We start from the raw sequence: 27,834 nt of genomic DNA, 5'->3' as shown, positions 1-27,834 counted from the left end.
AAAGAAGGGGGGGGGGTCTATTGCATGATATCAAAATTTATCCGCACTGAAAAGTTTCATTTTCCATATGTTGCATGGATTTTCATTAGTTAAAACAAGAATGTAAACTTCTCTGCAGAACGAGACACCTCATGCTCCATATCACTGTAACAATCTACTGGTGCTACATTCAAAACGATAGCAGCATGCAAATTATTGTTCCATCACATCAAGATTAAACACACCATTGATGCCAAATAAGGAATCAATTTCAGCAGTATTCACCTTTGCTAAACAGGGTCTGTGGTATTCTAGAGCCTGTTTATTTCAATTCTAGAGTTGTTAATTTCAGTTCATAAATAGCAAATAATGTCTTGGAACAAAACAGGTCACTTTGCTATTTCCAAAACAAAAAGCATTGGCTTGATGACCCTGTCCGGTTTAAGTATGAAGAATTTATTTGCAACTGAAATAATGCTATTTAGGTAAACCAGGTACCCAGAAAGCATGAAGAAGTGTAATTTTAAATACAATTGTGTTTTGAGGGCATGCAAAGTTGAGGTGGGGGTTGGGGACAGACTTCCCATCAATAGAAACAATTAAGTCTTGTCTGTTACCTAACTTAAATGTTAATACATCTTCCCAACCAGACATTTGATACTACAACTCCCATCAGCCCCAGCTAGCACAGCAGCTATAATCCAATACAGCTGGACAGCACCAGGTTGGAGATTGAGATGTGGGAGAGGCTCTGCCAGTCAGCATGAGATCTTTCCTAGCCCTAGCTAAAGATGCCATGGATTGAAATTTGGACCTTTGGCTTCTCTTTTACCACTGAGCTGCATCGTTTCCCCTTCATGCACACCAGCGATTAAGCTGCAAGAAAAACAACAAAGCATTTTTGGTGTGCAATACGTTGAGATTTGTATTTTGGGAGATGCCTTCAAAACGTCACTTTCTGGTGATGCTCCTACACAAAAAGGTATGCTGTGAACTGGCTCCAAGTCCTTCTTAAACTGTGGGCAGAGTCATTCCTGCAATAAGTTTTTGAGGCTAAGCCACCAGCAAACACATTAAAAGGTTACAGCTGAACACCTTGCCTGGGTAAACTTCCCAGGACCAATCCTATGAGCTGTTTATAACACTTCACTCCGGAATGCTTGTGAGAGGATTTCCAAAACTCCTTTTGTGTGCACATCAGATCACACAGAATCGTTTAAAATCAAGAGATGCAAAACAGAGAAATGTTGCTCCCCCCCCCAAAAAAATAGAGAACACCAGTTCTTTATTCTCAAAAACAAAAAATTATACTCACATATGGTTTTGGCAGTGCAGCAGAGAAACTTGGAATTTGTTAGTTATAGCAATGCTTGAACAATATTTTGTATGGTATGAATTATCCCTGTTGATTGTGGTATAATAATAAACATCACATTTATTTATTAACCAAATTGTTAAACCTCCCTTTATCCCATAGTAGTCACAGAGCAGTTTATGGCATAATAAATAAAAATTATATCCAATGTCAATAAAATACCCCCAAAAAAATCTTGTGCATGCCACATCATCAAACTAGTCAGGCCGGCTAACTTTAATGGACAAACATACGAAGCATTTTCCTTCAGTTATCTGGATTCTTTTGAACAATATAATACTTCACCTAGGAAGCAGAAGCCATGGCTGAAATGGTGGCAGGTTTTACTCTATTACTACATTAATCTTCTGGTCCACTTCCTGGTTGCTGTACTGACATTGCTTTTAGCCTCTATCTCTCATTTCTGAAACATCAAGGCCTCCACACCAAGCTGTTATCTGAAGTGTCTGGACGAAAGTCTCTTAGAATGTAAAGGTTTCCAAAATGTCATGACATGACTTGGATTATTCTTAACCTACGTATTTGACCCTTGTGATTAAGCTTCTCCAGAAGTGCTTAAGTGTATCCCACCACTAGACAAGCGGAATGACTATTTTAAACCTAGTTCTGTAGCACAGGGGGAGTGTGCATATACCAAAAAGATCAAGCAGCTGAAGTTTGCAGTAGAAGTGTTTCCTCTAAAACGTAGATGGCTGAAGGTCCAGATGCTGAAAAATAACCATGGTTAAGGTAAGAGACTTTCCGAAACTAAATGATTTGCAACATATATTTTTGCAAAAGTAACTTAATTATTAATATTCTGCAAAAGACCACGACTGGAACACAGGAAAACTGAGTCACATCATTGCTCTGTCTAATTCAGTACTGTATACTGAATGGTAACAGATTTCCAGGGGTTCAATATATCCCCCCCCCCACCTAGAGATGCCAGTTGATACTTTTTGCATGGAAAGCATGCTATCAATCACCGATCTACAACTCTTGCTTGTTATTTTTGTGACGGTGTATTTTGCCAGCAATGTTGTTTTTTATTTTAAAAAAATTGTGGCTTGCAAGTTGCAGCTGAATGTTTGGTCACAGGATCAAAAGAACAGTGGGGAACGCAGCGCTGCTCCTGTCGCCAAAGATGATGTGTGTATTGCTTTGCTTTCTGGTGACAGTACAGCTCTCCCAACAGATTTTAAAACTGCTGGCTCAAGGGGTACATTTCTGCACTAGTCACGAAGAACATTTGCAAAGGAGTGACCAGTCACACATTATATGCAGAATTACAGGCAAAACTAATTTGGAAAGGAAAATATTGGCTTGGAGTTTTGGAATATTAAGGCAGGATTCAGGGAGGATCTGCATTAAAGCACCTCCCATGTTCAGTTGGAAGGTAAACATCCAATAACTATATGGACACTCATTTCTACTAATCTGCCCCTCTTGCCTCAGCTATAGACTTGGGGTCTATTTAGGATAACATTATTATATAGCGTTTCTTCACCTGTCCTATGTCACAGCTGAAGTATGTCTTATTCTGAAATGACTAATGCATATTGTCTTTGGGTTTATGGTTATGTTTTATTGAAATGTGATCTGAACATTCAATAATTTTTTTTAAAAGTAGCCAAAATTAACACGTGTTGCCCTACATTGTGTCCATTTATTGAAAAAAGTAGCAGAAAACCAGTGTAACCTCTGAAGAGCCATTACAGACAGAAATAGGCTTCCTTTTAGAAAAAAAAAAAGGAGAAGCTGATAAGTGATGGATTGCACAAGAGGAACCTATTCCAAACTGAACACTTCATCAACACTGGGGTCTGTTTGTTGAACAACTGATGTGGATTGAAATGTCTTGAGCAGACAATTCTGTATGAACGTGAAACGACAAATAGACCAATTTAAAGTACTCCATTACAACCCAGTATTTAGACATATCATTTTGTGCACTCACAGCAGAGCACCATTGTTACGTTTCACATTAAAAATTATAAAGTAAAATATTATGAGTGGCAGAAACATTCCACAATATTAAAGGCAGTGAAATAAATAAATACATGCAATAACTGAAGTCGGTTGGAAGAGCAACAGGAGAATCTAAATCCATCACAAAACCTCATTGGAAGAAGAAAAGCAGGAAAGAAACAGCCACACAGCAGTAATACGTCTGAAGAATGTTCAAGTGGCTGGCTTGTTGCGATTACAGGTTAGAAAGTCGCTGCATAGAGAACAAAACCAGTCATGTGTGAATCCTCCTTGAGCCTCTAATAAACAGAGGCACAAGTCTACAGCAGTTTAAAATGTGCAAACACTGCTTCATGCTCTTTCTAGAGGGGGTGGGGAAGAATCCTCATAAAGCATCCATGTGAGGATTGTGTGAGCATTTAACCTACCCTTGTAGACGAACCAATACCTTCAAGCAAAGAAAACAACGGCATCTCCACCTCACCAGTCGAACCAACAACAAATTGATCACAAGTACTTTTTCTGAAACCTGCAAAAGGTTCGAAAGTTTTCCCCTAACCATTAAATGCATGCTAATGTTCAGCCACTAGATGGCTCATCACAGATGTTCTGGGACCATTTCTCCCTTTAGCGTTTGCTGGGGAGAGAGAGAGGGAGAGAGAGGGAGTATGTGCTGCCTCTTTCATTAATACTAACAGTGCCTTTAGAAAAGCTCTTAGTGATATGCAAGGATTTTTGCCAAGTGTCTGTTATGAACAATGTCTGTTTCTCCTCTCAGATCAGGCATGTTATTCTGTCCACATTTCATTACCGAAAAGAATTAGCCCAGCATTTATCTCCTATATTCTTACATAATGTTTATATTTACTGGGTAATCAATTGCGCAAATGCACATTGTTCTCTGGATACTATGGGAGGTATCCTTGTAAGAGTTTCACGAGGTTCAATATGAGAAGTTAGACGAGACACGACGACCACATTCATAAAATTTGAAAGACCGCCTAACGCAGCCTGTGCGGTAATACAGGGACCATCTCTCTACAGGCCCTCCCCAACTGCTTATGCAATCCAGACCACAGTCTGAAAATTAGTTAGGGGGCCATTAGATGCATTTCTGAATGGATCATCTAGTGTTGAGGGTGGGACGTTTAAATAATCACAGCGTGCTGGTGGGCTCAGAGGTAAGGAAACAAAAGGCTGAGATTAAAGCACCCCACCCACTACCTGATTAAAGAGACCAGGGATGTGGCACAAGTGGAAAATGAATGCCTTGGGTCGCTTTGAGCAGCTGCAATTGTTCCCTTGCTGCTCTCCCAGATAAAGAACACTCTCCTCCACCTTCTCTGTATATTAGGAGGTGTGCATCAGCCTGGGAATGGTCAAAAGGTAGCACACAGGACCTGCCTCTGGTTCTGACTTGGGGGGGGGGGGCTCTTCATTCATCAAATGGTGTGAATGAGAGCTTCAGATACTGCAAGCCTGTCTTCGAAAGGAAAGCCCTTCAGATGTAACTGCCTCTCTCAGAGGATATCCTTCTCTGAAAGGTTGGGGTTAGGCTGAGCCAAAAGGGATAAAAGGAAAAAAGAAAACATGCTGTCATTCAAGAAGAGAAAGCCACTTCCCCTACCCAGATGATGCGAGACAGTAAAACAGATTGGGGGGGGGGGGTGTTCCCAGTGATGAAGCTGGCGATGGTCATAATAAACCCAGGAGCCATTTGGAGCAGAGATGGCTATCATACCTTCCCAACAAGCAAACAGCCCCCTCCTTTTATTTTGCAAATTTAAATTACACACGCACAGACGTATTATAACAGCAGCTTCTGCAAAGGAAAATTAAAGCACCCCTCAATCCCTTCCTTTGAATGCCATGCCTTCTTTTGCATCAGTTGGGGCGGGGCGCTTTTCCCATGCCAGCGAATTTGCCCCTCGCAGAAATCTACTTGCATCCATTTCTCTCCTCTTCGTCTCCGCGGAGAACACCCCAAGAAAGCCCTTTGGCGACTAGTTTCTGCACACTCCCCCCCCCCTTACGTCAGCCCTCTTCATCCAGACACACAGAGCCCCCTCCGGGCTCCGGAGCCAGAAGTTCTCGCTTCTGCGCTCCCCGGGAGCGGATGCGTTCGCAGCTGACCTTTTCCAAACAATGCACGCCGAAATCACACCCGCACGTCTGGAGGGGCGAGCCCGGAGGGGAAGTTTCGTGGCGTCTCGATGCCGCCGAGCTGCCCACCTCCACGAGCGGCAGGCGAATTCCTTCGAAAGGTGCGCGTCGCGCAGAGAGAGGGCTGCCAGCCTGCGCGCGGCTCCGCCACCGTGCGCCCCTAAGCCTCGCCATCCCCCCTTTGCCCCTTTCCCCCCACCGCGCAGGGCGAGCCGTCGCTTCGAGGGAGGGTGAAATGCGGCAGGCGGAAAAGAGAGCGAGCGAGAGATGGATGCTCGCTTACCTTCGCGGGCTTTGAGCAGGACCGTGTTGGCCACGATGTTTTCCAGCTCCATTGACAAGCTCCGTCAGGGCGCTGCGGCGAGGATGTCAATGGCAGGAGGCGCGCCCGGGTCTCTCTCTCTCCGCTCCGCTCGTGGAAGGAGCAGCAGCAGCAGCAGCAAGCAAGCAAGCAGCCCGGTCCCGCCGTCCGTCCCTAGGGCATTCTTTCTCTTCCTCCTCTCGATCCCTCCGTCGAGCTGCCTCCCTCGGCGAAGCGCCGCTGCCTGCTCGCTGGCTCGCTCTCCGCCGTCCAGCCCTCGAGTCCCGTCCGCGCACCTCCCTCCTTACGTCTCTCCCTTACTCCATTCTCCGCGCCGACAGGCAAAGCCCGCCCTCCCGCCTGCCTCCCCTCCTCTGACGGTGTCAGGTTACAGGCGCTCGCTGCCTCCCTCCGCGGGGGTGTGGCACGGCCCAGCCAGTTCCGCAGCATAGCGCAGGCGCCGTGCTCCACAGCTGGCTCGCACCTCGGCCGTGCCGAGCCGGGCATGCTGGGAGATGTAGTCTCGGGGGCGCTTCCCCGGGCTGTGCGTTTCCCGCGCGCGCTCGCAGCTGGCCGGAGGGAGAGCTGGGTGGGCGCGTGTGTATCTGTGTGTGCGTTTTGCAGCTGCCTTGTGCAGTTGGGAAAGGAGACGGGAAGCGGCAGAGCGAGCGGAAATGGTCTGGACTTGCAAACTGGGCTGCATGCTGCGCCAGGGAGGGTGGACCGTAACGATCTTTCTGCAGTTACAGATAGGTAGCCGTGTTGGTCTGCCATAGTCAAAACAAAAAAATTCCTTCCAGTAGCACCTTAAAGACCAACTAAGTTAGTTCTTGGTATGAGCTTTCGTGTGCAAGCACACTTCTTCAGATACACTGAAACAGAAGTTGCCAGACCCTTCTATATAGTGAGAAGGTGGGGAGGGGTATTACTCAGAAGGGTGGTGGGAATGGGTGATTGGCAGATAGCTGAGATGAGCCTGTTGACGACTCTTAATGACTGCAATAGGTCTTACAGGAAAAAGCAAGGGGTGAGAAGGTGAGAAATGGCTTTGTCATGTATAATGAGATAAGAATCCAATGTCTTTGTTCAGGCCAGGTCTCTCCATGGTTTTAAGTTTGGTAATGAGTTGTAATTCAGCAGCTTCTCTTTCTGCAGGTTGTCTATCAGCTCCCTCGCATTAGCGACAGAAGTTGCTGGTGGAAATACTGCGAGCTCGGATGTCTGCTGCGATGCTGCTTTCCTTTGGCTGAACGGCAACAGGATTGAATGGAAGAAAGAGACATAAACTACTTAAGATGCAGGCTGCGTCTTCTCCTTCCATACAATTTTGTTGCAATTGTTAAATAGATTCTGCTCCTGCTGTGCATTTTATCATATTTGCGTCCTAGTCTTCAAGGAGTTCAGAGCAAGTGGCTGTGGTGTAGTTTTTACTGGGAACGGCAGAACCTGTTGAACTGCTGGCTGAAACACAGTTGTGACAATACCATTTGAGTGACAATCCTGTCTCCAGGTTTGCTGTTTGGATCCGAGATCAAATCGGGATAAACGTAACAACAAAGTTAACAAGCATTTCATATGGCCAGTCCAAATAATTCTGAGTTTATGACTGATACTTTAGCCTTATATAAAACTATGTTACTGTTTTCTACTGGATAGGATAAATGAATTGGGAAGACACTGAAAGCCTGTGGCCTCTTCCTAAACCGATTTACTAGGGACTAGTAAGCCCCACCGAACTTGTGACTTAATGAACATGCATTGGGTTGTACTGTGCAATGCACACTCCAACAATGAATTGTGATTTAGAGGCTGCAGTCGGCTGCAGTCCTCACTTGCTGGATTGGACGCCTTTGAGGGAAATAGACTGGTTGCAGATCCATCCTTGGCTTTGGTCTTACCCCACAAAATGCCCCATTTTAGGGCCTTACGTCAGCTAGGGCTGACGGAATTTCTGCTGGTGATAGCTTGACAGCAGCCTGCATCTGGGGGTGGAGCGCAGGGGTGCACAGTGACTTGAGCTTGATGGGAGAGAGAAACCTTTGCCACATCCTAATACTTGCCAGGAGCACAGATAAGGGGCTAGGTTTGCTCTGTTAATAGAGATCAAGCCCCTTTGACTTCAGAGGGAGTTCTTTCCAAGTCAGTGTGCATAGGATCAAGGTTGCATATTAAACAGGTAATTTGACAACTACAGCCCAAATCGGAGCTGCCTTATACACTTCTACTGAACAAGAGAAATCCCTGTGTTTCCAATATGGATGGCTATGCATTTTTTGCGATAGCCACAGGGCATTGGTGTGTTTGAAACATGGACAAACAGGCCTTGATAGAAATGCAGAGGCTTTTCATTTGCTAAAACATGTGACGCTGCCCTCGTTCTCAGGTGGAGTGATTGAGAAATTATGATCTTACTGAAATAAAACAGTGGCATTGCAACCTGGGTAGCAATAGGTATACAGTCAGAACCCACTTACTTCAGAGTAGTTCCATGGACTATGACAAGGGTTAGGCAGCAATTGGTGGGTTAAGAGCAGAGTGTTTACTAGTGCAAGTGTTCCTAACTGGTCACTCTGCCGACATGGAGGCTCCCTACTAAGTAGGGTGAATCACGTGGAAAACTGCTTTGTTTTCGCTTCTGCACTGATCACACGGAAGCAGTTTTCAGTGGCCTCCGCACAGATAGGAGCTGCAATATTTGAATCGGCCCATAGTTGTTTCCCCTTTCTGATTGGCTCTTTCCTGCAGAAATTTAAGACTTGTTTACAGTAAGCCCCTTAAGACATGAGAGACCATTATGAGATCTCATGAGAAACGCAGTTCAGATGCTTACTGTTTGGAGACAAGCGTATCCAGAACTTCTGTCTCTTCTCCGGGGTGATTAATAACATCCCTTCAGCAACAGCTGTGCTAGAAGTCCAGTTAATTGACCACAGCAATCCCCCTAGTAGACCTTGAGTTGTGCCATGGTGCCACCTAGTGGCTTTCTTATATTTGGGATGAAGAAGACAGGCTGCGCCCAACCTCTGTGGCAAGTGGCCTCCAAGTCTAGTCAGGAGCATCAGGCAGTGCCACGCGAGTGCAAATGATGGAGAATATGCAGCAGCCTGTTGCCTGGTATGGTTCTTGCTCTGGTCAGGGAGCTGAGGTGAGAGATTGGTGTGCTGCCCTGACCGTGGCAGGTCTGCCTGCTCTGGGCAGATATGCTACAAAAAAACTATTGCCTGCACCACAGATTAGCCACTTGTGCCTTAACCCCAAATGATGTCACTTTTCCCAAGTTTTTCACGTTTTGTCTTATTTATTTTACAAGTTCTGTCCCTTTCCATGGCCCTATGGAGCCCTCAATGTATACAAACATAGCAAAAATGCATATTTATAAACAGCTAAAATCAGATAGATGTTTTAGCTAGTGTGGTCTATGGACCAGCATGCTATACCTGGGTATGGGAGAGCTGCCCGATCTCAAACAGTTCAACAGCAAGTGCCCATTTTACAGTCCAAATGCCCATTTTACAGCCCACCAAAAGGCATTGAGTGCCGTCTTTTTTTGACGTATTTTTCCAACAAGCATTTTTGGTTTGCCAACTTCTCTCTGTGTGTGTGTGTGTGTGAGAGAGAGAGAGAGAGATTGGGAGGGGGGAAACAGAGAGGGGAGCAGGAATCCACCCTCATCATGGGATCACTATTTTTAATGAGACATCAATGTTGAAGCCACAGGTGTAATCCAGAGAATACTAGTCCTTATCTTTTTATAAGATACACAGTGTATTTCTCTCAAGGAGGCTTATTGGTTATTATCTGGGGTTGGCATTTTTAACCACAGCTCCCAAAGCATTCTCCTTAAGACCTTTTCTCTCATGGAATTGCATAGCAGTAGCTCGTGTGATTTCAGAAGAATACTAGCTTTCCGTTACGTTAATGGAAGACCACAGGCATGACACCACAAACTGCATTTTGAGGCTTGGATTGTAGTCATCTGTTGAACCATTAAAGTCAGTGGAGTTAATTGCTAAGTATTTGTGTAGCATTTTTATGTTTGTGGAGCATTTTACAATCCTCTTCAGTTGTGCTCATAAAACACCCACAAGGCAGATGGGGATGGAAGAGAATTTTTGATGGATTTGCATTTTTAAGTGAACGGACCCAATTTGCACCTCTGGGGCTGAAGCATGGATCAGAACAGAATGAGCCTTCAGATTCTGCATTTCTCTGAATTCTGCAGTATTCTTGGCTCAAAAAAGTACCATATATGTCTGTGCGTGCCTATTATGGGATAAAATCGTTTACGAGTGGCATACACTGAGATTAAATACATATCTAAATGTGGATTTAAATTTGGTTTCATATGAATTTTTTATTTCCCCATTACTGCAGCTCTGTAGCAGGAAATAGTGCATCAGCTGAATTTCATCTGTCTTGCAGAAGGAACAGGGAGTTTTGTGTGCCTGACAACGTCAGGAAAGAGGCCACAACCTTCAAAATGAAATGGGAATAATAGGAGCTACATAATAGCCACTTGAGAGTGTGATTTGCATACCACAGTTAAGCCTGGGGTACAATAGCTCAGAAATCTACGGAACTTGATCCTGCACATACTTACTTGGAAATATCCAATGCTGTACTCGCACAAGGATGTTCATGCAAAGGGAGTTTTGCACCCCTTTCTGCCCACTGTGCCCTCTAAAAGACCTCTTCTGAACAGGCTGTGCCGGTTGCTTCCACCTGATTTCCCATTTCTACTGTGGCACATTGTAACTGTTCTGATTAAATAATAAGTTGTTTTTCATTATTTTTCATATAGCGGTAACAGTATGCACAGCAGCTTACAGGCTACCAGAGGACAGTCCCCTGCCCCGATGCCCTTACAATCTAATATTCCTCCCCAGGGAACCAGCAGAGGAAGCGGAGGCAGCGATAAATGCTTTGATGAAGCCTCCTTGTGGATGGCAGCGAAGTATCTCATTGATGACGTTGGCTCTTTCCAAATGAGCTCTTCCTCAATAACAGAAGCACTAACACTGATCGTGCATGCAGATGAATACCTCCGTAGCCAAATATTTAAATATTCCATTTCAATATTTGCATAAATGATCTAAAATAAAATGTTTACTTGGATCTGATAACTGTTTCAGGTTCTTCACTGGGAGGAGGTAAGGCTTTGTGCATATGGTTTGTAGCAGAACACCACATTCAGCCACAGCATTGCTGGCGGAAAGGGTCTCGGGTGGCAAGATGGGGAAGACCCTGAAGAACAGGGTTGGGCTTGATGGGCCAATGGTCTGGCTCAGGTTAAGGCAGCTTCACGTGCTTCATATCCTGGAACGTTGGCCAGTCATGGCGGCTGGGCTGGAGGACCTGGTCTCTTAGCATTAGCATCTGAGAGAGCCAGTGTGGTGTAGTGGTTAAGAGCAGTAGATTCGTAATCTGGGGAACCGGGTTCGCGTCTCCGCTCCTCCACATGCAGCTGCTGGGTGACCTTGGGTTAGTCACACTTCTTTGAAGTCTCTCAGCCCCACTCACCTCACAGAGTGTTTGTTGTGGGGGAGGAAGGGAAAGGAGAATGTTAGCCGCTTTGAGACTCCTTCGGGTAGTGATAAAGCGGGATATCAAATCCAAACTCTTCTTCCTCTTCTGTTTGCCAGTTCATGAGAGCCAGAGTTTGCAGACCTGCATTCTAGGTGGCTGTCCCACAAGTATAGAGTTTCTCTCCCCCACCCCTCACTGCCCCATGCTTGACAAAGGCTAGGTATTGAAAGTGCTGTTGACCAAATAATTGCTCTTGGTGGGGGGTGTTGACAAGGTTGAACTGGGAGAGGGACGCGGATTTACAGTGATGTACTAAATGTTATTGGCCTTTACTGAATGATAACTGGGTCAACAACTTCTTTTAAAGAAAACCTTGCTGTTTCCTCCTAGCAGTTGCAGACTTATTACCTACCCAGGGTGCTTTGGCTAAGGCAAGGTAGACGTTTAAATAAAATTTGTGCTAGGTCTTTGCTGTGCATGATCTTACACGTGTTTGCTTGGGAGTAACTAAACTGAGATCGGCGTAACCTACTCCCAATTAAGCATGCAAAAGATGGCAACGTTGCAGTCTGATCCTATTTGCCCTACTGGGTTGACCCAGCACTGCAACCCATACTCTGCCTTTAATTCATGGTGAGAGGGTTTTCCATAGCTTAGTCTCCCATGTACTTTTTCTCCTCTGTAGAAGAAATATTTTTTTAAAAGACACATAACCCAGTGTAGTTTTCATTTGGAACTGGCTAAGGAAAATCTCTAAGCCTAGAATTATAAAGGTATAAAGGGGGGTGGAGAGTCCCAAATAAACCTTTAAATTTTGCTTCACAGTCTCTTTTAAGAAGGAAGGTATTTTTCATTCACAGCTAAGCAGGGACACTTCATAAAACACCTTTTGATAAACACAGGCTGTCAGAGGGGGAAAATGGTCGAGCAGCCATCTTTCAGGGGCCTGGGAGTGAAACGCTAACACATTTATTCCCCCCCTCAGTACAAAAGCTGAAATTTGGCCTCACTGTAATAAGAAAAGAAGACTGGTAAATGAAGGGCTGTGTTATGAGCTGTTGCAGCGGATGAGTCACCAACTGAGTGGGCTTGCAGGTCTGCAGCTGTGAATACTGCAGTAACAGACTGTCTCCTGTCTCTACAGGAGAAGGCGAAAAATCTTGGGTTGTTTTTTTCCCAAGACAAAATTTCCAATGAGAAACAAATACTTTCTATAAGGATTATTCATGGGAGTAGCTTTCCAATAACTTGTTCTCCATTCCTCTCTGCATATTTAACTGTTGCATCCATGTAATTATGGGAGTCGATGGGCCACAGACCTTTTCGGCTGCTTGGGGTCGTCCAAGCACATCTGTGTAGTTCAGAGCTCTTGTTGGAACGCAGCTGCTCTTGTTTTTATTATTATTTTTAAATCAAGTTTGAGTGCCCCAGCTTCAGAGAATACGTGATATTTGAAAAATGTGGTGCAGAAGGCCTTTTAATTCACTAAATTGGGTACATTTATATTTGTCTGCAAATATTTTCCAAGCTGAATCTTAATTAATGCCACCAGAAGTGAAATGATCGCATCCACAGCATCTCAAGATTTATTACTGCTCGCCGTGATGTACCAGAAATTGCAAACAAATGACACCACCAAAGTGGAAGCCTGCTTAGCAGTTTGAGTCGATGCAAATTGATCAACATCATATTCATTCAAATGGCTGGAGAACTAGGTTTTCCTCTCTGTAGTATAAAATCTGTAAGCATAGCTGCTGGCCACCAGCTCATTATGCCTTTTCAGTGTCTCCCTCCAAATGATTAACAATTTGCCTGCCTTCAGTTAATTGTGAGGGCTACAATGAGGTTATGACCCTACAAATTGGCATATTGTCTCAACATTTGATGATGTGTCATAACAGCGGGTTAGGAGTACGCTGACCTCATTCAAAACATCTGGCAGGCAGCCTGCGTATCATAGAATTCTTACACACTCTCCCCGTGTATGGAATGAATCTGCAGTCACCTAGCAATAGCAATAGGGCAGTGCCTCTTATTTCAAAACATTCCACAGGCTCTGAAGCGTAGCATTTTATAGTTGTTAAACGGTGAGGTTTGCATGTTAGTGCTACATCCACAATGCCCGTTTCCAAAATCTCTCGTCATTACTTAATTTAAAGCAGCCACTGCCAAATGATTCCACTAGTATTTTTTTTAAAACAAAACACAACCCTTCAAATTGTTTCCAGAAATGCAATTTGGAGTGGGGGAGGGGAGTAGGATTGCCACTGGCTGCCAAAATAGAGATCCTAGCTGCCTCTTATATATTCCAAAGTTTAATTTCAACCTCTAACCAGATCCAGGGGGAAGAGGAAGGGTGGAGGAGCTGAGTAGAATATTTGTAAAATGCTTTGAGGGTTTTTTATACTAAGCAGTCTATAAATTTATGATATAATAAGTGGTGGATGCATCTTTGGTGTGTTTGGCAAATTTCCCAGTTGACATTGGGAAGTGAACAAAGCTAATTATTTGCTGTTCTCAGACCTCTTTTAAGCATAAGCAACGCTATCCCTATAAATATTCCTGCCAATTTCATAAACCAATTCAACATTATGTGAAGAAATCCCCATCAAAGATGTAATAGTAGATGGAGCGGGAACTCCCTATCTATCTATTCGCCAAGCCTGTGATCATCTTGGCTGCTTCTTTCGTAGCTGTTATGATGTCATACAATCCAGCAAACTGTACAGGTAATGCATCAAATGACAGGGCTGGAAGCCACACACCCCCATGGCCATCCAGGTATCTGGAGGGATGTGTGAGGAAGCCTATAACAGGACATGAACCCAGGAGCCATTTTCTTGTTGTGAATCCCCAGAACTGGCATCATTTAGAGGCTAACACAGAGCTACATGCCAATTCGCCACTCTCAGTAGCCTCATTCTCCATAAATTTGTGGGGTCTGATGAAACAGCTGATAGGACATGGGTGTGGAGGCGTGATTTTAATCTGGAAAGCCACATTCTCTTGTGAACCATATTCTGGAGACTAGATGCTAGTGGCGCCTGGGACCAGAGGGAGGAGTGGGAAGAGCAATGGATGTGACTCTTTCCTCTCGAAACAAGCATATATTCTAGCCACACAGAAGTCACCAGTTTGCAAATGCACACACACTTCCATCCAGGCAAGCAAGAAACATGATCCCAGGTGAAGAACACATTCCAGGCAGGTGAAAGCAGTCAAGGAGTGAGAGGATGGGGGTGCGTGTGATAGGTTTGGCCTGGAGGGGGAGCAAAGAAGGTGTGGCCTACAAGGCGTATGACCTGGAGAGTGTCCCAGGAGCTAGCCAGCGAGGCCTGGGGAGCTGCACTTTGCCTCCCAGGCTTGAGGTGCCCCACCTCATTATAGGATTTCAATAAAAGCAGAAGCAAGGAAATAAGGAAGAATGTTGTCATACCCGTTTGTGGAAAGTACTAAGAGATTAACAGGCCTGTTCCCCATGTCCTCCTTGGCTTCTCTCATTGCACTTTCGCCATGGAGGCAGGTCTTCCCATTACCTGGGGTTAGTATATGAGAAAATTGAATAGCAGGTGCTAAATCCCTCAGATCTCCCCCCCCCCCCGCCAATGCAATGTTTGCCCCCAGTTCTTACAGTCTCAGATACAGAGTGGCCCTCCTACCCTTAACTGGCAGCCTGACTTTTGCCATTTCAGCAACTGGACAGGGATCAGATGTTCCTGGTCTGAGTTCTGGGCACCTGCTCAGGGGAATGCATGAAAAATCTGGTTTCAGAGGCAATTGTGGTCAGATAGCCAGTGATGAGATGGGAAGGAGAGACTGGGATGGGATTTGGGGGACACTGGGTGGAAGGCCTGCGAGTTCGGCTGAGAGGGGGATCGTGCAGGCATTTGGCATGGAATTCCTAATTCCTACTGAAATCAAACCCTGGGCCTGGAGCAGCCCTCGTAATGTCCACAGGGAACTGACATTTCTCCTCTGTCCTTTGATTTCTTTCAGGATCTCATGAGATGGCTGACCTCCTTTCTGGAATCTGAAAACATCCTCCTTGAGGCCCTCTTCCAACTGAGGAATAGTAGTGTGGGGGTGGTTAGCTTGACAAGAAGCTGTTCAGAATGGAGCAAGGAAGACTACATGGAGGCAGGGTTGAGAACTCCCCCCCCCCCCAATCAGATATAACATTGAACTCTTGGCATGGGAAAAATGGTAGACGATGGAAATTTTGGCTTGCTGTGCAATTCAAGATAATATCCAAAAAATGGTTTATAGATGGTATCTGATGCCAAGTAAACTCAGCAGGATGTATGAGAGGATTCAATGATTGTTGGAAATGTTCAGAAAAAGATGGTTTTCTATACCATATGTGGTGGCTATGCAAGCATGCAAAAATAATAGTTGGGAAATGGTATATGAGGAACTTAAAAAGATGCTTAAATTCACCTTCCCGAAAAGACTGGGAAGCCTTCTTGCTGGCAATAATAGGGGAAGAGATACCAAGGAAAGAAGGGATTTATTTTTATATGCAACAGTGGCCACAAGAATAACTTAGGCAAAGAATTGGAAGGAAAAGCTTGTTCTGACAAAGGATCAATGGTTGCAGAAATTAAGTTTGCTGAGTTAGCAAGTTTGGTGGCCAAAATAAGAAATTATGATGGGGGGGGATGGGACAAGAAGTGAGTGGGAGTATCTTGAAGAATACTTTTTAAAGGGTGGAATCAAGGTTAACTAGCAGTTGGGATAAGCCTAATGATCAGCAGTAGACAAGATAAGGGATCAGAAAGAATGAAAAAAGGATCAAGAAACATAAGGAGATGTAGGAAACCAAAAAATATGAAACAGGATGTCAATGAAAGATAAGTCTATATAAAAAAAGATAAGATGATGAATGGAAAATGTATATATATATGTATATAAATAAACATTTAAAAGGGGGAGGGATGGGGTGAAGTATGCACAGGATTGCGTGCAAAATGAAGCAGTTTCAAGTCTGCCTGAAACGCACCCACGGTAGGCGCGTCGCGCTGCAAGCCTGTTTCTTTCTCTGGGCAACGGGGCTCAGCTTCAAGTTCTTGCGGTGCCCTTCGCTATTTGGGCGCCCCATTCGCGCCGTTAGGCTCGCCCCTCCCGCTGCTGCGCCTATCAAAAAGCCCCGGCCCCGGGCGACAGGTTTCGTAGCCCCACCCCTGGCGCTCCATGTGCGGAGCGTGAGGCCGGTTCCGCCTCCCGCGGCCAGTCCCTCTCTGGAGCTGAAAATGGCTGCTGTCGCGGGGGCGCTAGGAAGGTTACTGAGGCCCTCGGTAAGTGCGAGCCCCGCTTTGCTCCCTCGCAGTTCCGCAAGTCCCGGAGAAGCCATGATCCCGGGCGCTCGGGCGGGCCTGCGGAGCCTTCGTTGCGCGCGCGTTGCGCCTCCGGGGCCGCATTTTCCCGTTTCCAAGGCCTGCTCCTCCCCTCCCTCTAGATAGACTATCTTGACTTTTGCAGGCGTAGTGCAGTCTGCACGAGGGAAAGATCCGCCCCAGCGACTAGCTCCACCGGCCCCGTTCCGAAGGCTAAACCGATTCTGCCCCGGGGACTCGAACTTGCCCTCTGAAAATGGGTCCGCTGACAACTCGCTCCACCTCGAAGGCTGGCGCGGACGGATCATGCTTATTATTATTGCGCCGTGACACTTTTTTACTTAACCAGAGTCAAGCCAGAGGTTCCCTGCCTTTTCCAGATCGGAAGCCCCCTTTTCCCTTCTGCCCCCCAGAAGTGTTTGGGTCGGGGAAAGAGCCCAAGTGCTCCTCTGCAGCCTGCCAGTGCGTTTTGGGGAATTTGGGGGCGCGGATGGATATTTCCCAGTTGCAGGAGCTCTGCTTAGGCTCGCAACTTTTTTTTTGGAGGGCGCATCTCGTGCAACCCCTAGATGTGGGTCCAGTGAGGCTCCTGGACGCCACCTTTGCCCGTAACGTTTCCCCGCCGTCTGTTTTCAGGTCTTCCCCTGGAGGGCGTGCGCCGCTGCCGGAAGGTGCCTTACAGCCGCCGCGGCTGCAGGAGGGCGGAAGTGCGCGGACGGTGCGGCGTCCGCTTTTCCTCCGCGGCATTTCAGCACTAGTAAGTGTGCGGCCTTTTGGAGGGCGCTGTGGTGGTGGGGGGTGTGTGTGACAGCGCGATCTTGCACTCTCCTACTCAGAAGTAAATGCACGTAGGAACTTGTTTGTACTAACGCTCCATTGAATGCTCTCTTCCCAAGATAATGCCGAAGATCCTTCCTCCCCTGCTCTGCGTGTGATGTTATTTATTTGGCCCGTTGTCCAGTTGGTTCTGCAGTGATTTGAAATCGGAGTAGCTTAAAAGAGATTTTGTTGCTGAAGAAACACCATCATTGTCCCAGAATGCGTTACTGGCAGCTCAGTAGGAGTTTTTGCCAGCTGTAACGTGTGAAAATAACATACATGTGCCTCGATGTTCAGGAATGTGCGTTAGTGTACATGTCTCCCCCTCCCACATGCACACACTTTAGACTGCTTACTTCTGGACTTCAGAACTGTGTGTGTGAGGAAGGGAGTTGTAAGGAGTTGCAGTTCTAGGAGTTTGAATGGACAAATCCTTAATAGGTATCCTCAAAATATTCCCAAAAGGCAAAGGCGGGTAAGCTAGAGAGCAGTTTACTGGTGACAGAAATCCGTAAATAAGTTGAGTTAAACCCACACGCTACAATACTGAATTCTTTACCAAATTATGTCCTTCCAGGGCCTGATTACAGAGCATAAACATTCCAGGCTATCTGTGAAGCCTTGGTTTTGAAATAGTGTTGAGATAAAAACTGACACCAAGAAATAGGATTCTCATATGTTAATAATAATCCCATTTTCTGAATATGGATCCTTAGGGGTTCAAAATGGCATCCACATATGAGAGAGAGAGTATCAGCAGGTTTCAGGGATCCCCAAGGTTTACAGAAGTTTTTTTTTGGGGGGGGTGGAGGCAGTAGAAGAAGGAAGGCAAAATCTCTATAAGGTGGAGGGCTGGAAAATAGACCAATGAATATAGAGATGCTTAGTGGTGGGATGGTATGTCTTGGAAGAATTTGTGACTGGCTGGCACCCCTAACAGTGTGGAGAACTGCAGTTCTTTGCAGGTTACACTTGTTTCTTCTATAATGCCTCTATCACATGCTTTATCTAACTTCTCCTAGGTTCTTCAAGGTTTGTTCCTGCTGTCACCCAGCATGCTCCCTATTTCAAGGGTACAGCTGTGGTTAATGGGGATTTCAAAGAGCTGAGTTTAGATGACTTTAAAGGAAAATATCTGGTTCTTTTCTTCTACCCTTTGGACTTGTAAGTAATGCTTCTATCTCTTTTATACAGACTTTGCCTACACTCCTTTAACTAGCGGGTCCCTTTATCTGCAAAACAGTTAACTTGTTCTCGTTTGAATCCTGCCTATCTTTTTGCAGGATAGCCTGAGCCTTTTATGTAAGCTGTGAATGATAAGAAGTGAACTAGAAGCTGTCTTACCAATGCCTGTTGAAGGCAGGGAGTTGGTGTGTTGCTTGGGGGTGGGGTGGGGTGGGGTTCACATAGAAAACTAATGTATTTACGTAAAAAAGATAAAATTCTTTGTATAGAATTTTTTTTTGCTGTATCTTTCACAACAGAGAATAGAACAGACAGAAACATCCACATATGGTAGATTGTAACGAAGGGAAATTAAACTTGTGGAGAATCCTGTGCTTCTGCACAAAATAGAAGAACATTAATGCCCACCATTTGAGCATTTCAGGCAAACATGGAATCAGTACTTTTAGTGACTAGAGGGGAAGGAATGTTACTTATTTTTGGTGGATAAAACTAAGAAAAGCATGCCTCTACCTAGCAAATTAACTGCCAGCATGCATACTTTGGGTAGCCATACGATCTTGTTAGATGTAAGTCACCAGCTTCCTCCTCATTGGAGTCGTGCTGTGGCTCATCTTGATGATGATGCCACCAAACTTTGGAAGAATGGTGCCGCCTACAGCTCAACTTGGGATCCTTAGGAATGCCAGATAAAGTTGTCTGAGTAAGGATCTGTTAAACCTATTGACAGCGAATAGAGCTCCAATCTTGACGCTAAATTTCTCAATGTGGTTTCATGGCAGAATGACAGTATTCCTCTGACCTTTTTGTGAACTCCCTACCCGCCTTCTGCAGGCTTTATGCCCAGGAGGGGCAAATACCTTTTCCTCTTCTCTGTTTGAATTTGCAGTGGGGGGAAAATAGGTGCATTCTTGAATCAGGGCTGGCTCATTCCCCCTTCACGTTCTTGCTGTGTTTCTTCCCCTTAGCACGTTCGTGTGCCCAACAGAGATTGTCGCCTTCAGCGACAAAGCTAACGAATTCCATCAGGTGAACTGCGAAGTAGTTGGTGTGTCGGTGGATTCTCACTTTACTCACCTCGCCTGGATAAATACACCACGAAAGGTACAGACTGGACGCTTTTTCATTTAAAGCAAGGGTGATGAAACTTCTGCCTGAGGCTGAGGGCCAAATTCCCTTCTGAAGGCCACATCCCAGTGGGGAACAGGGCCAGAGGTAAAAGTGGGTGGAGCTGTAGCCTTTTGGGGGGGGGGTTGAGTCAGTTTTAAACTTACTACACAGAAACCCATTCCTTCAGAGCAACGGGTGTGACTTGTAGCTTTGTGCAGAAGGCTATTTTCTACATACACACACCCCTTGCTCCTCCCATCTAGGCAAGCAAGAAGCTTCTAGGGGGAGCCCTCACAAAATGACTGGTTACATGCTCACATATCTAGTGAATCTGATGAACTTGTATGTCCACTTCCTACAATAGATTGGCTTTTTGTGTGTTGTTTTCATTATTATTTTTTAGCTTTTTAAAAATCTTTTTTTTTACTGTACATCACCTTGAAATGCATCTGGGGAATAATAAGATTAGGGTAGACCTGGTTCAGATGTAATGTTCAGCTATAGTTTGGTGCTCTGTACACAAGACCTGGGTTCATGCATGTCCACAAGTTTGTTTCCGTTTTTAACCAGCCATCATTCTATGGTTACAAAACTTTGGGACCATTCATAGACATCCCAATCAATGAGCTTTGCCATGTACCGTATTTTTCGCTCTATAGGACGCACTTTTCCCCCTCCAAAAATTGAGGGTAAATGTGTGTGCGTCCTATGGAGCGAATGCAGGCTCCTTGGCTTTAGCGATAGCAACGCTAAGCCTTTGAAGCGCAGAGGGAGCACTCCCTCCGTGCTCCGGAGGCTTCACGTTGCTTTTGCTGAAGCCTGGAGAGCGAGAGGCGTCGGTGTGCACTGACCCCTCTCGCTCTCCAGGCTTCAGGGATAGTCGGGCGCGGCCCCTCCGGCAGGGAGAGGCTGCACGTGGCTATGGTTTCTTTAGCCCTGCGCAGCCTCTCCCGGCAGGGAGAGGTTGCGTGGGGCTAAAGAGGAAGCCAAAACAGCGAGCGGGATCCATCCCGCTGGCTGCCTTGGGTTGCGCCATAGCCGCGCGCAACCCCTCCGGCAGGGAGAGGTTGCGTGCATCCTGTACGCTGCTCTTTGGGGCTGGGGGGGAAATAAGATTTTTCCCCTTGATTCCCCCCCCCTAAAAACTGGGTGCGCCCTATGGTCCGGTGCACCCTATGGAGCGAAAAATACGGTACTTTAGTGGGAGGGTGCTTTCCTCCCTAATTTTTGAGGAGCTGGAGAGTTGCAGGATAGTTAGGCTACAGAGACAGTTTGCTTCCCTGATTTCAGAATCCTTAGGAAGGAGTCGTTCAGTTTGGGCCTGATGTTATTAAAAAGGATGTTGCTCACTTGAAACACATAACTACTATTCTTCTACCATGTTCATATTTTCTTTCCTTGGAATAAATGGATAGGTTTGAACTATGAGAATTCCCTCCCCCCCCCCATGTCTTCCTAAAGTGGGTGGGTGGGTGTCTATGAATATTTTCCCTAGCAGAAATAAAGCCTTTTTGCACAGCCCTCTTCTACAAGGATTGCTTTTTTCCTTATAGCAATTGTAACCAGAGGTTTTCAGAACACAAGTCTATCTTCATGCTGTATGACGCTGTGTTACTGTGCAAAACGTTTCCTTAGTACAGACGGGACCGGCTGCATGCATTTATAAATGGCCTCACTTTTCTTACGTGTCCCACAGCCTTGAAGCCAGTGTATTCATGTGAAGAAATTTATGCATAAGTATTTGCAAAAGTAAAGTGTTAGTGGATCACCCAAGGTCAACAAGAGAAGGACCCGGGATGGTTCCTGAACACTTAATGAAGTTTGTCGGCCTTGTTTCAAGGATATGTTGTTTATCTTTGTAGCTCTGGAAATATTATGAAATTCAATAGATACACCCATCAATACTAATAACTACGAGTGCAGTGTGAAAGGCTTACGTGTCTGCTAATGATAAGCAACAGCACTATTGCATCACTGAGATATAAAAGCAAATAATTGAAATATTTAATTTTGCCGTTGGTATATTTGATTCACTAAACACAAGAGGGAAAGGGGCTTTTTATTATTGCCCATTTATTTTGCATTTCAATAATCACACACCAACTTTATGGCTTTTAATTGGACTTATTCCCCATATATAAAAACAGTAGGTAGATAAACAGTAGGTAGATAATCTCCTTAACAATTTGCATTTAGTGAAGGCGCTCCACTTTACTTTGGAGCCTCTTTCACAAAGGGAATATACCTTTATTCATATTATGCTTATTGCTTTTCTGCCTTTAAACCTACATCAAGCGACAATAGAGCATTTCATGAAAACCCACCTGTCACCCATGGTTGATTTCCTCTCCCCAGACGACTAAACGTGCCTTGGAGTTAATGTATCTGAAACTTATCATCACAGAGTCTCTTTAACCCAGAGATAGGGAATCTCTGGCACTCCAGATGTTGCTAGACTTCAGATCCCATCACTCCTTGCTGTTGGCCATGCTGGCTGGGGCTGATGGGAGTTGTAGGCACACAGGTGCTGTTGGACCACAGGTTCTCTATCAATGCTTTGAAGCAAGGTTTTGATATGGACAGTCTCCAGTTGAGGAAAACTGATGCCCTCCCCCTTCTTCTCTTTCTTAGAATGGTGGCTTGGGGCACATGAATATCCCACTTCTGTCAGACTTAACGAAACAGATCTCTCGAGATTATGGTGTGCTTTTGGAAGGGCCTGGTCTTGCATTAAGGTGAGAGAGATTTATCTATTAGCTACCTTTAGTGTTTCTGTAATTGGACTGCACTAAGGCTGAAGCTTCCTTTTTAGTGCCAGGAGTTGCCTAAATGTGCTTAAGCTCAGAGGAGCAGTGGATGGTCTGCTAGCTATAAACCCCACATACTTTAAAGATAAACTATGCTGGCTAAGCATACTTTTAGCAGACTTTCCATAATGCATCTAGCCTGATCTCCTACCTGACATGGTAGAGCCTTGTGTGCACAGGAAATGGGTTGTGTCCAAAATAGCACTAAGTGAGTCATTCCATTAGGAGAATGATTTCCGCATGAGCAGTGGGACTTCCTCCTCCTCCATGTGCCCCCTAAAACTGTTCTGGGGGATTCCCAAACCCTCCAGAGAAGATTTGGGTGTGTTGCAGAGTATGCATGGGGCCAAGGGGAAGGGGAGAAGTCCTGTTGTACAAGTAGAACTTGCTCTGCTCACACATTTATTTGTGTCAATACCACCCGTTTTTAATAGGGAGTATTCAAACATCCCTCTTTCTTTGCTGGTAGAGACCAATCAAAGCAAGTCTGTTAATCATGTGTTTCAGCTCTGTGAGTGCTAGAAAGAGAGAGTCAGAGAGTCCACTTTTAAAATGTTTTGGCGGAATCCTTGCTAGAGGTTGTGCAAGGCTTGGTTTGTATTTGGTATCAGAGACAAGATACATTCTTGGTATAATGCATGCATGGTGAGAGTTGAAACCCAGAAAAATCCCTCTACTAATATCAGTCAGTTGAAAGCCTTTTTCAGATATCTGCTTTCTACTGTGCCTTGTGTTGCCAAAGTGTACAGCAGAGCTTTCCAAACTTCTCACGTTGCTGACACACTTTTTGGACATGCATCATTTTGCGACACAGTAATTCAGTTTTATTAGCAAACTGGAGCTTAAACTAACCCCTTTCCAGCCCCAGAGGGAGCACGAGGAGCGTTCGTGCGACACACCTACCCACTGCAGCCGACACACTAATGTGTCGCGACACACAATTTGGAAAGCTCTGGTGTATAGGTTGGCATCTGTTGCTGAGCTGTAAAATACTTTAAAGTGCAACCAACACCATGAAATACAGGAACACTAGAATCCCTCAAATATATTTAAGTTCTACAAAACTATGAAATACTAAGTTCCATAACCATTATAGCTGCTCACCAATGCGATGGGGAATACCTGTGTGTGCAGCCAGTATGCATTTCAAACTGAAAAACAACTACAGCAAGTGCCCTTTGGAGTGCTAAACTATAAATTCTGCTTTATTTCTTCGAAGGGGTCTTTTTTTAATTGATCCTAATGGAATTATCAAGCACTTGAGCATCAATGACCTCCCTGTTGGTCGAAGCGTAGAGGAAACACTTCGCTTGGTGAAGGCGTTCCAGTTTGTAGAAACGCATGGAGAAGTCTGTCCAGCAGATTGGACTCCACATTCCCCCACGGTGCGTTGGCAAACTTAACATTCACAAACATTAATGTAATTGTTGGCAAGCCTCCGATCATCTATACAGGAGGGGTTCATATCTGAGCTTATTGAAATTGAAAAGAGATTAACTGATTAATGACTGTTAATTAAATTAATACATAAATGTGATTTGGGGCTAATCTAGACTCTTCTGAAATCTTGTTACAAAATAATGCATTTTTCTATCTGAGTGTTTTATTAAGGTAAGTTGCTACCCTGTTAACTGGACAGAATTAGAAAGAAATGTCTTCTGCTGGTATAACAATCTGTCATGCTACATTGGTGCAATGCCTTTTGTATCAGGCACTTGTGTCACAGCAGCTTTGGTGTGCTAGCACTCAATTGAGTTATTTGTTGGGGTGAGGTGTGTTAAAGCACGACATTGCATCCTATGTACACATATCAACAGGCTTTCAAATCAGGGTTTACCCTTGCACTTCCAGAACATTACAAGAAGGTATTTATCTTTTCAAATAAATTATAAGACTCATCATCCAGTGAACCCCTGCAAATTCACAACTGCTAGTGCTTTGATACACACCAGCCATTCAGCCTACTTGATGTGTGATCAAACACTCCCATAGAGCCTTTCCATTTATTATCTGTGGCTAGAGAACACACAAAGAACAGTTCTGAGCAACCGGCCCACATAGAAAATTGTAAACCATGCAAGATGAAAGGATGTTGACTGGGAATGCAAAGCTAGCTGACAACTCGTCTTAACAATCTTTCCACAAATGCAAGTTCCATCTGGTATTAGTGAAACCTAGCTAAGCGTAGTTGCTTGTATAAGAGCTTATGTTTTGAATGTAGGAGTTGATTCTCCTCCTACCATATTCACACTTTCCCCATAAAATATCATTTAACTTCAGTGTCATTAAATAATGGTGAATGTTTCTTTTTTTTTTTTTTGTCTGGATGTGTGCTTGGTTAGCATGAATAAGGAAGACAAGGATTTAATATTTCTTCCAACTGTTCTTTTTAACATTTTTCGTTAGTGCTAACAGCATAGAGGGCATCGTTTATTTAACTCCTGTTTGGAATGAATATAATTTGGTACTGATCTTCTGTTTTAATGCTTTTGCTTTGCAGATCAAGCCAAATCCAGAAGAATCAAAGGAGTATTTTGAGAAAGTAAATAAATAAGATCATGAGTAATAATGAGGTAGAAGTAGACTACATTTCCTCCAAACAAAGCTGACTTCCAGAAAGAGCAACTATGATTGTAATAAAACTTCAAAATTATTTTAATATCTGTTGTGATGGAAAAGTTGTTATATTTTGCAAGGTTTTTACTATAGGGAGGAGTGACTTTGTCCCCAAGTGGATTTAAGCAACATTCATGGTATTTCTTACATGCAGCATACTCAGAAGCAAAACAATGCCTACCTACCCATATTAAATCTGGGATATATCCATGCTTTTGAATTGCTTACAAGGTAAACTGCAGGCTTCCCCTTCTTTAAGGAGCTGGTTAGATTTTTAAAACAAAACAACCCCCACCCCAGTAGGTTCTGCCTTTTCCACCTAAACAGCCCATGCTTTTCTTTTGGCCATAGGTGGGATGTATTACAGAGGTATATTCACAGATTTAGGATTAAACTTGTTCTGCAATGGGGTTTTGTGCACAGATAAATGCAATGCTTAACTCCTGCACCTCTGCAAGGAAAGCCAACACAACATGTGAATGGTGAACTGAAAATTGAAGTAATTAAACTTTAAGATTCCTGCAATATGGGACACCTATAGGATGAAATAAAGTGAAGGATTAATGCTTTTCTTTTACAAATAAACCCAAGGTGAAGCTGTGAACCAAAAATCTTTGTTGGTGGTGTTGCTCAACAGACTCATGCCTTCTATGAAATTGTTGAATAGCTGACGTTGTCTGTTGCCACTTTCACATGTATTTCATGGTATGTTTGTAATTATGGAGTCGATCCATTAATGGGTCTGCGAATTACTACAGCTTGTTTCTAGAATGATCTTGAACATCTGTATCAAAATATGCAGCTATGAATTAAAGACACTTCCGAAAAACAGAACTATAGAGGTTCGAACTATGACTCTCATCTTCTGGAAACAAGATGGCAATTTATGAAGGAAACTCTTTCCCCTTTTTGAAGCCAAGTTTGTGGCAACCACCACATCTTTTGGAGACATGTCATGATGGCTATATGCTGCCTCTCAAATAAGAGACAGCGCCCCTCACATAAGAGACAGCATTGTTAGGGAATAGCAGAGGAAGGCTATTGTGTTCATGTCCTACCAATGGGATTCCCATTCGGCTGATCACTCTGGGAAGCAGGATGCTGGTTGCTAGGTAACCTAGGTAACCTACTGGTTACCTAGGATGCTAGGTAAGCCTTTGGCCATATGTTCTTACAAGAAAATACTCATTCACCCCAATCATGTCATCGCAGCGGCAATAGCAGGCAGTCCTCAGAGAATTTGTTCTGCCCGATGCACAAAGTTATGCACAATTACTTAAATTAATAATTAAATTTAACACAGTGGGACTTGTGAATACACACTCATACAACTGGGCTGCATAGGAAAGTTTATAATGAGCACACATTCAGTTACTGTAAGATTGTTCAGTTTTGGGTAGGAAAGGGTACCTCTGGGCTCTCAAGAGAAGGCTGCACTGGGCTAAATTGCAGTTGAAACAGATTTTGGGGTCGGGGAGGGAAATACAGTTACAATGGATAACTCAAAGTTGCTCCTTGAGCGAAGACGAAATTCCAGCACTAGATGGTGACTTTCATCTGTGAAACAGTAACCACAAAGATTTCATATAAAACATGTATAACTTAGTGTCTACACTAACAGTGGTTCTTCAGGGTTTCAGATGGGACATTCACAACTATCTGGAGATACCCAGGGAATAAACTTGGGACCTTCTGTAGGCAAAACAATTGCTCAGCCACTGAATTACGGTGCTTTCCTTTGTGGTCCTTTGTGAGCTGAACGCTGATGCGTTAAGTATGTTTGAATCGGCCTTATTCTGTTGGGAGTGGGCTGGCAGTGTAAAAGAACTGCCCACTTAGCGCATTCCTCTGTGCTTTTGCCAATCCATATTGATGGAGCAGCCATGACACATGACATGGTTGCTGTCCCCTGCCTTCTCATGGCTGAATTTTTAAATGGGCGTAAGTGGAATACAAATTGCTGTAACAAATAAATAAATGTATGCCTGTTTGAGCTTCAGGAAAGAGATGGGAAACAAATGTCATAATAAGGGTACAGGAGGAGCCCTCTCAGCATCTAGACCTGGCAAGCCTAGACGTTGCGAGTGGTAAATAAAGGGGTGGAGTCTCCCTTTCAAATACATAGGTTAAAGGGGAAAATCGAATCTGCATAAATGAATAAGGGGGTGTCGTTCATTTTCGTATTCCCTAGTTCTACACTTAAGTAGAAAGCCCCTATTTATTTTAAACAGTCCAGGGGGGAATTAAGGTGCGCTACGTGGAGAGGCAGCCGCTTTGCCTGGCAGAGCTTCGTGAGCTGCTGCCCTCTCCACCCCGAAAACTTCACATCGGGAAAAGCTTTCCCCGTCCAATTTCTGACTGTCGTGCAATTGCTAAAACCACGGGTCCCTTACCCGGGGGAGGCGCGGCAGCCGAATCCTAGGCATGCTTACTTGAAACTTACTCCAAAGTAAGCAGCATAAAACCGCGCTCCTCTTTGGAGATCGATAAAGGGGTTGCGTTTTTGTTTTGTTCCTCAAATGCGCAAGAGCAGTGCCGCAGTTCCCTGCGCCTTTGACCAGCAAAGCAAAAACTATCCCCCTAGCCATTCATAGGTAAAGGCAGAAGCCTGTCGATCCAGCCGCGCAGAATACGCTTCGCGCGAGAGGCTGGGCCTGAGCAGAGAAGGGA

General features: G+C 44.6%; 2 protein-coding genes and 1 long non-coding RNA gene across 5 annotated transcripts in view; 2 read left to right on the top strand and 1 right to left on the bottom strand.

The window, feature by feature from the left end:
• Positions 1-6,168, bottom strand: part of GRK5 (G protein-coupled receptor kinase 5) — a 159,257-nt gene extending 153,089 nt beyond the window's left edge. For 2 of the 3 annotated variants that reach the window (XR_013986355.1, XM_081005259.1), the window contains exon 1: positions 5,751-6,158. Coding sequence is in view for 2 of the 3 variants with exons in the window: in XM_081005259.1 (XP_080861385.1) it covers positions 5,751-5,802 (52 nt within the window). In the remaining variant the exon portion in view is untranslated. Of the gene's footprint in view, positions 1-5,750 lie in introns of all 3 variants that reach the window. The other variant, XM_081005260.1, reaches the window with a different exon arrangement.
• LOC308477115 lies at positions 1,287-15,604 on the top strand. The gene is made up of 2 exons (XR_013986396.1): positions 1,287-2,083; positions 15,291-15,604. It is a non-coding gene; the product is annotated as an uncharacterized lncRNA (long non-coding RNA).
• An 835-nt stretch (positions 15,605-16,439) lies between these two features.
• On the top strand, positions 16,440-25,207 carry PRDX3 (peroxiredoxin 3). The gene is made up of 7 exons (XM_081007249.1): positions 16,440-16,588; positions 17,264-17,384; positions 18,469-18,610; positions 19,600-19,735; positions 22,373-22,476; positions 23,768-23,933; positions 25,049-25,207. The coding sequence occupies exons 1-7, from the start codon at positions 16,544-16,546 to the stop codon at positions 25,100-25,102; spliced, it is 768 nt and encodes a 255-aa protein (XP_080863375.1). The 5' UTR covers positions 16,440-16,543; the 3' UTR covers positions 25,103-25,207.
• Positions 25,208-27,834: the final 2,627 nt, after the last annotated feature.

Source organism: Podarcis pityusensis (genome assembly GCF_964106645.2).
Source record: "Podarcis pityusensis genome assembly, chromosome: 5".
Lineage (NCBI taxonomy): Eukaryota > Metazoa > Chordata > Lepidosauria > Squamata > Lacertidae > Podarcis > Podarcis pityusensis.
Note: the sequence above shows the minus strand (reverse complement) of the source record. Positions and strands in the feature narration are given on the sequence as shown.

Coding starts and splice junctions, on each gene's coding strand:
- PRDX3 (XM_081007249.1), top strand. CDS start 16,544: ATGGCTGCTGTCGCGGGGGCGCTAGGAAGGTTACTGAGGCCCTCG. Junction 22,477..23,767: donor GGGCCTGGTCTTGCATTAAG/GTGAGAGAGATT, acceptor ATTTCTTCGAAG/GGGTCTTTTTTTAATTGATC. Junction 23,934..25,048: donor GGACTCCACATTCCCCCACG/GTGCGTTGGCAA, acceptor TTTGCTTTGCAG/ATCAAGCCAAATCCAGAAGA.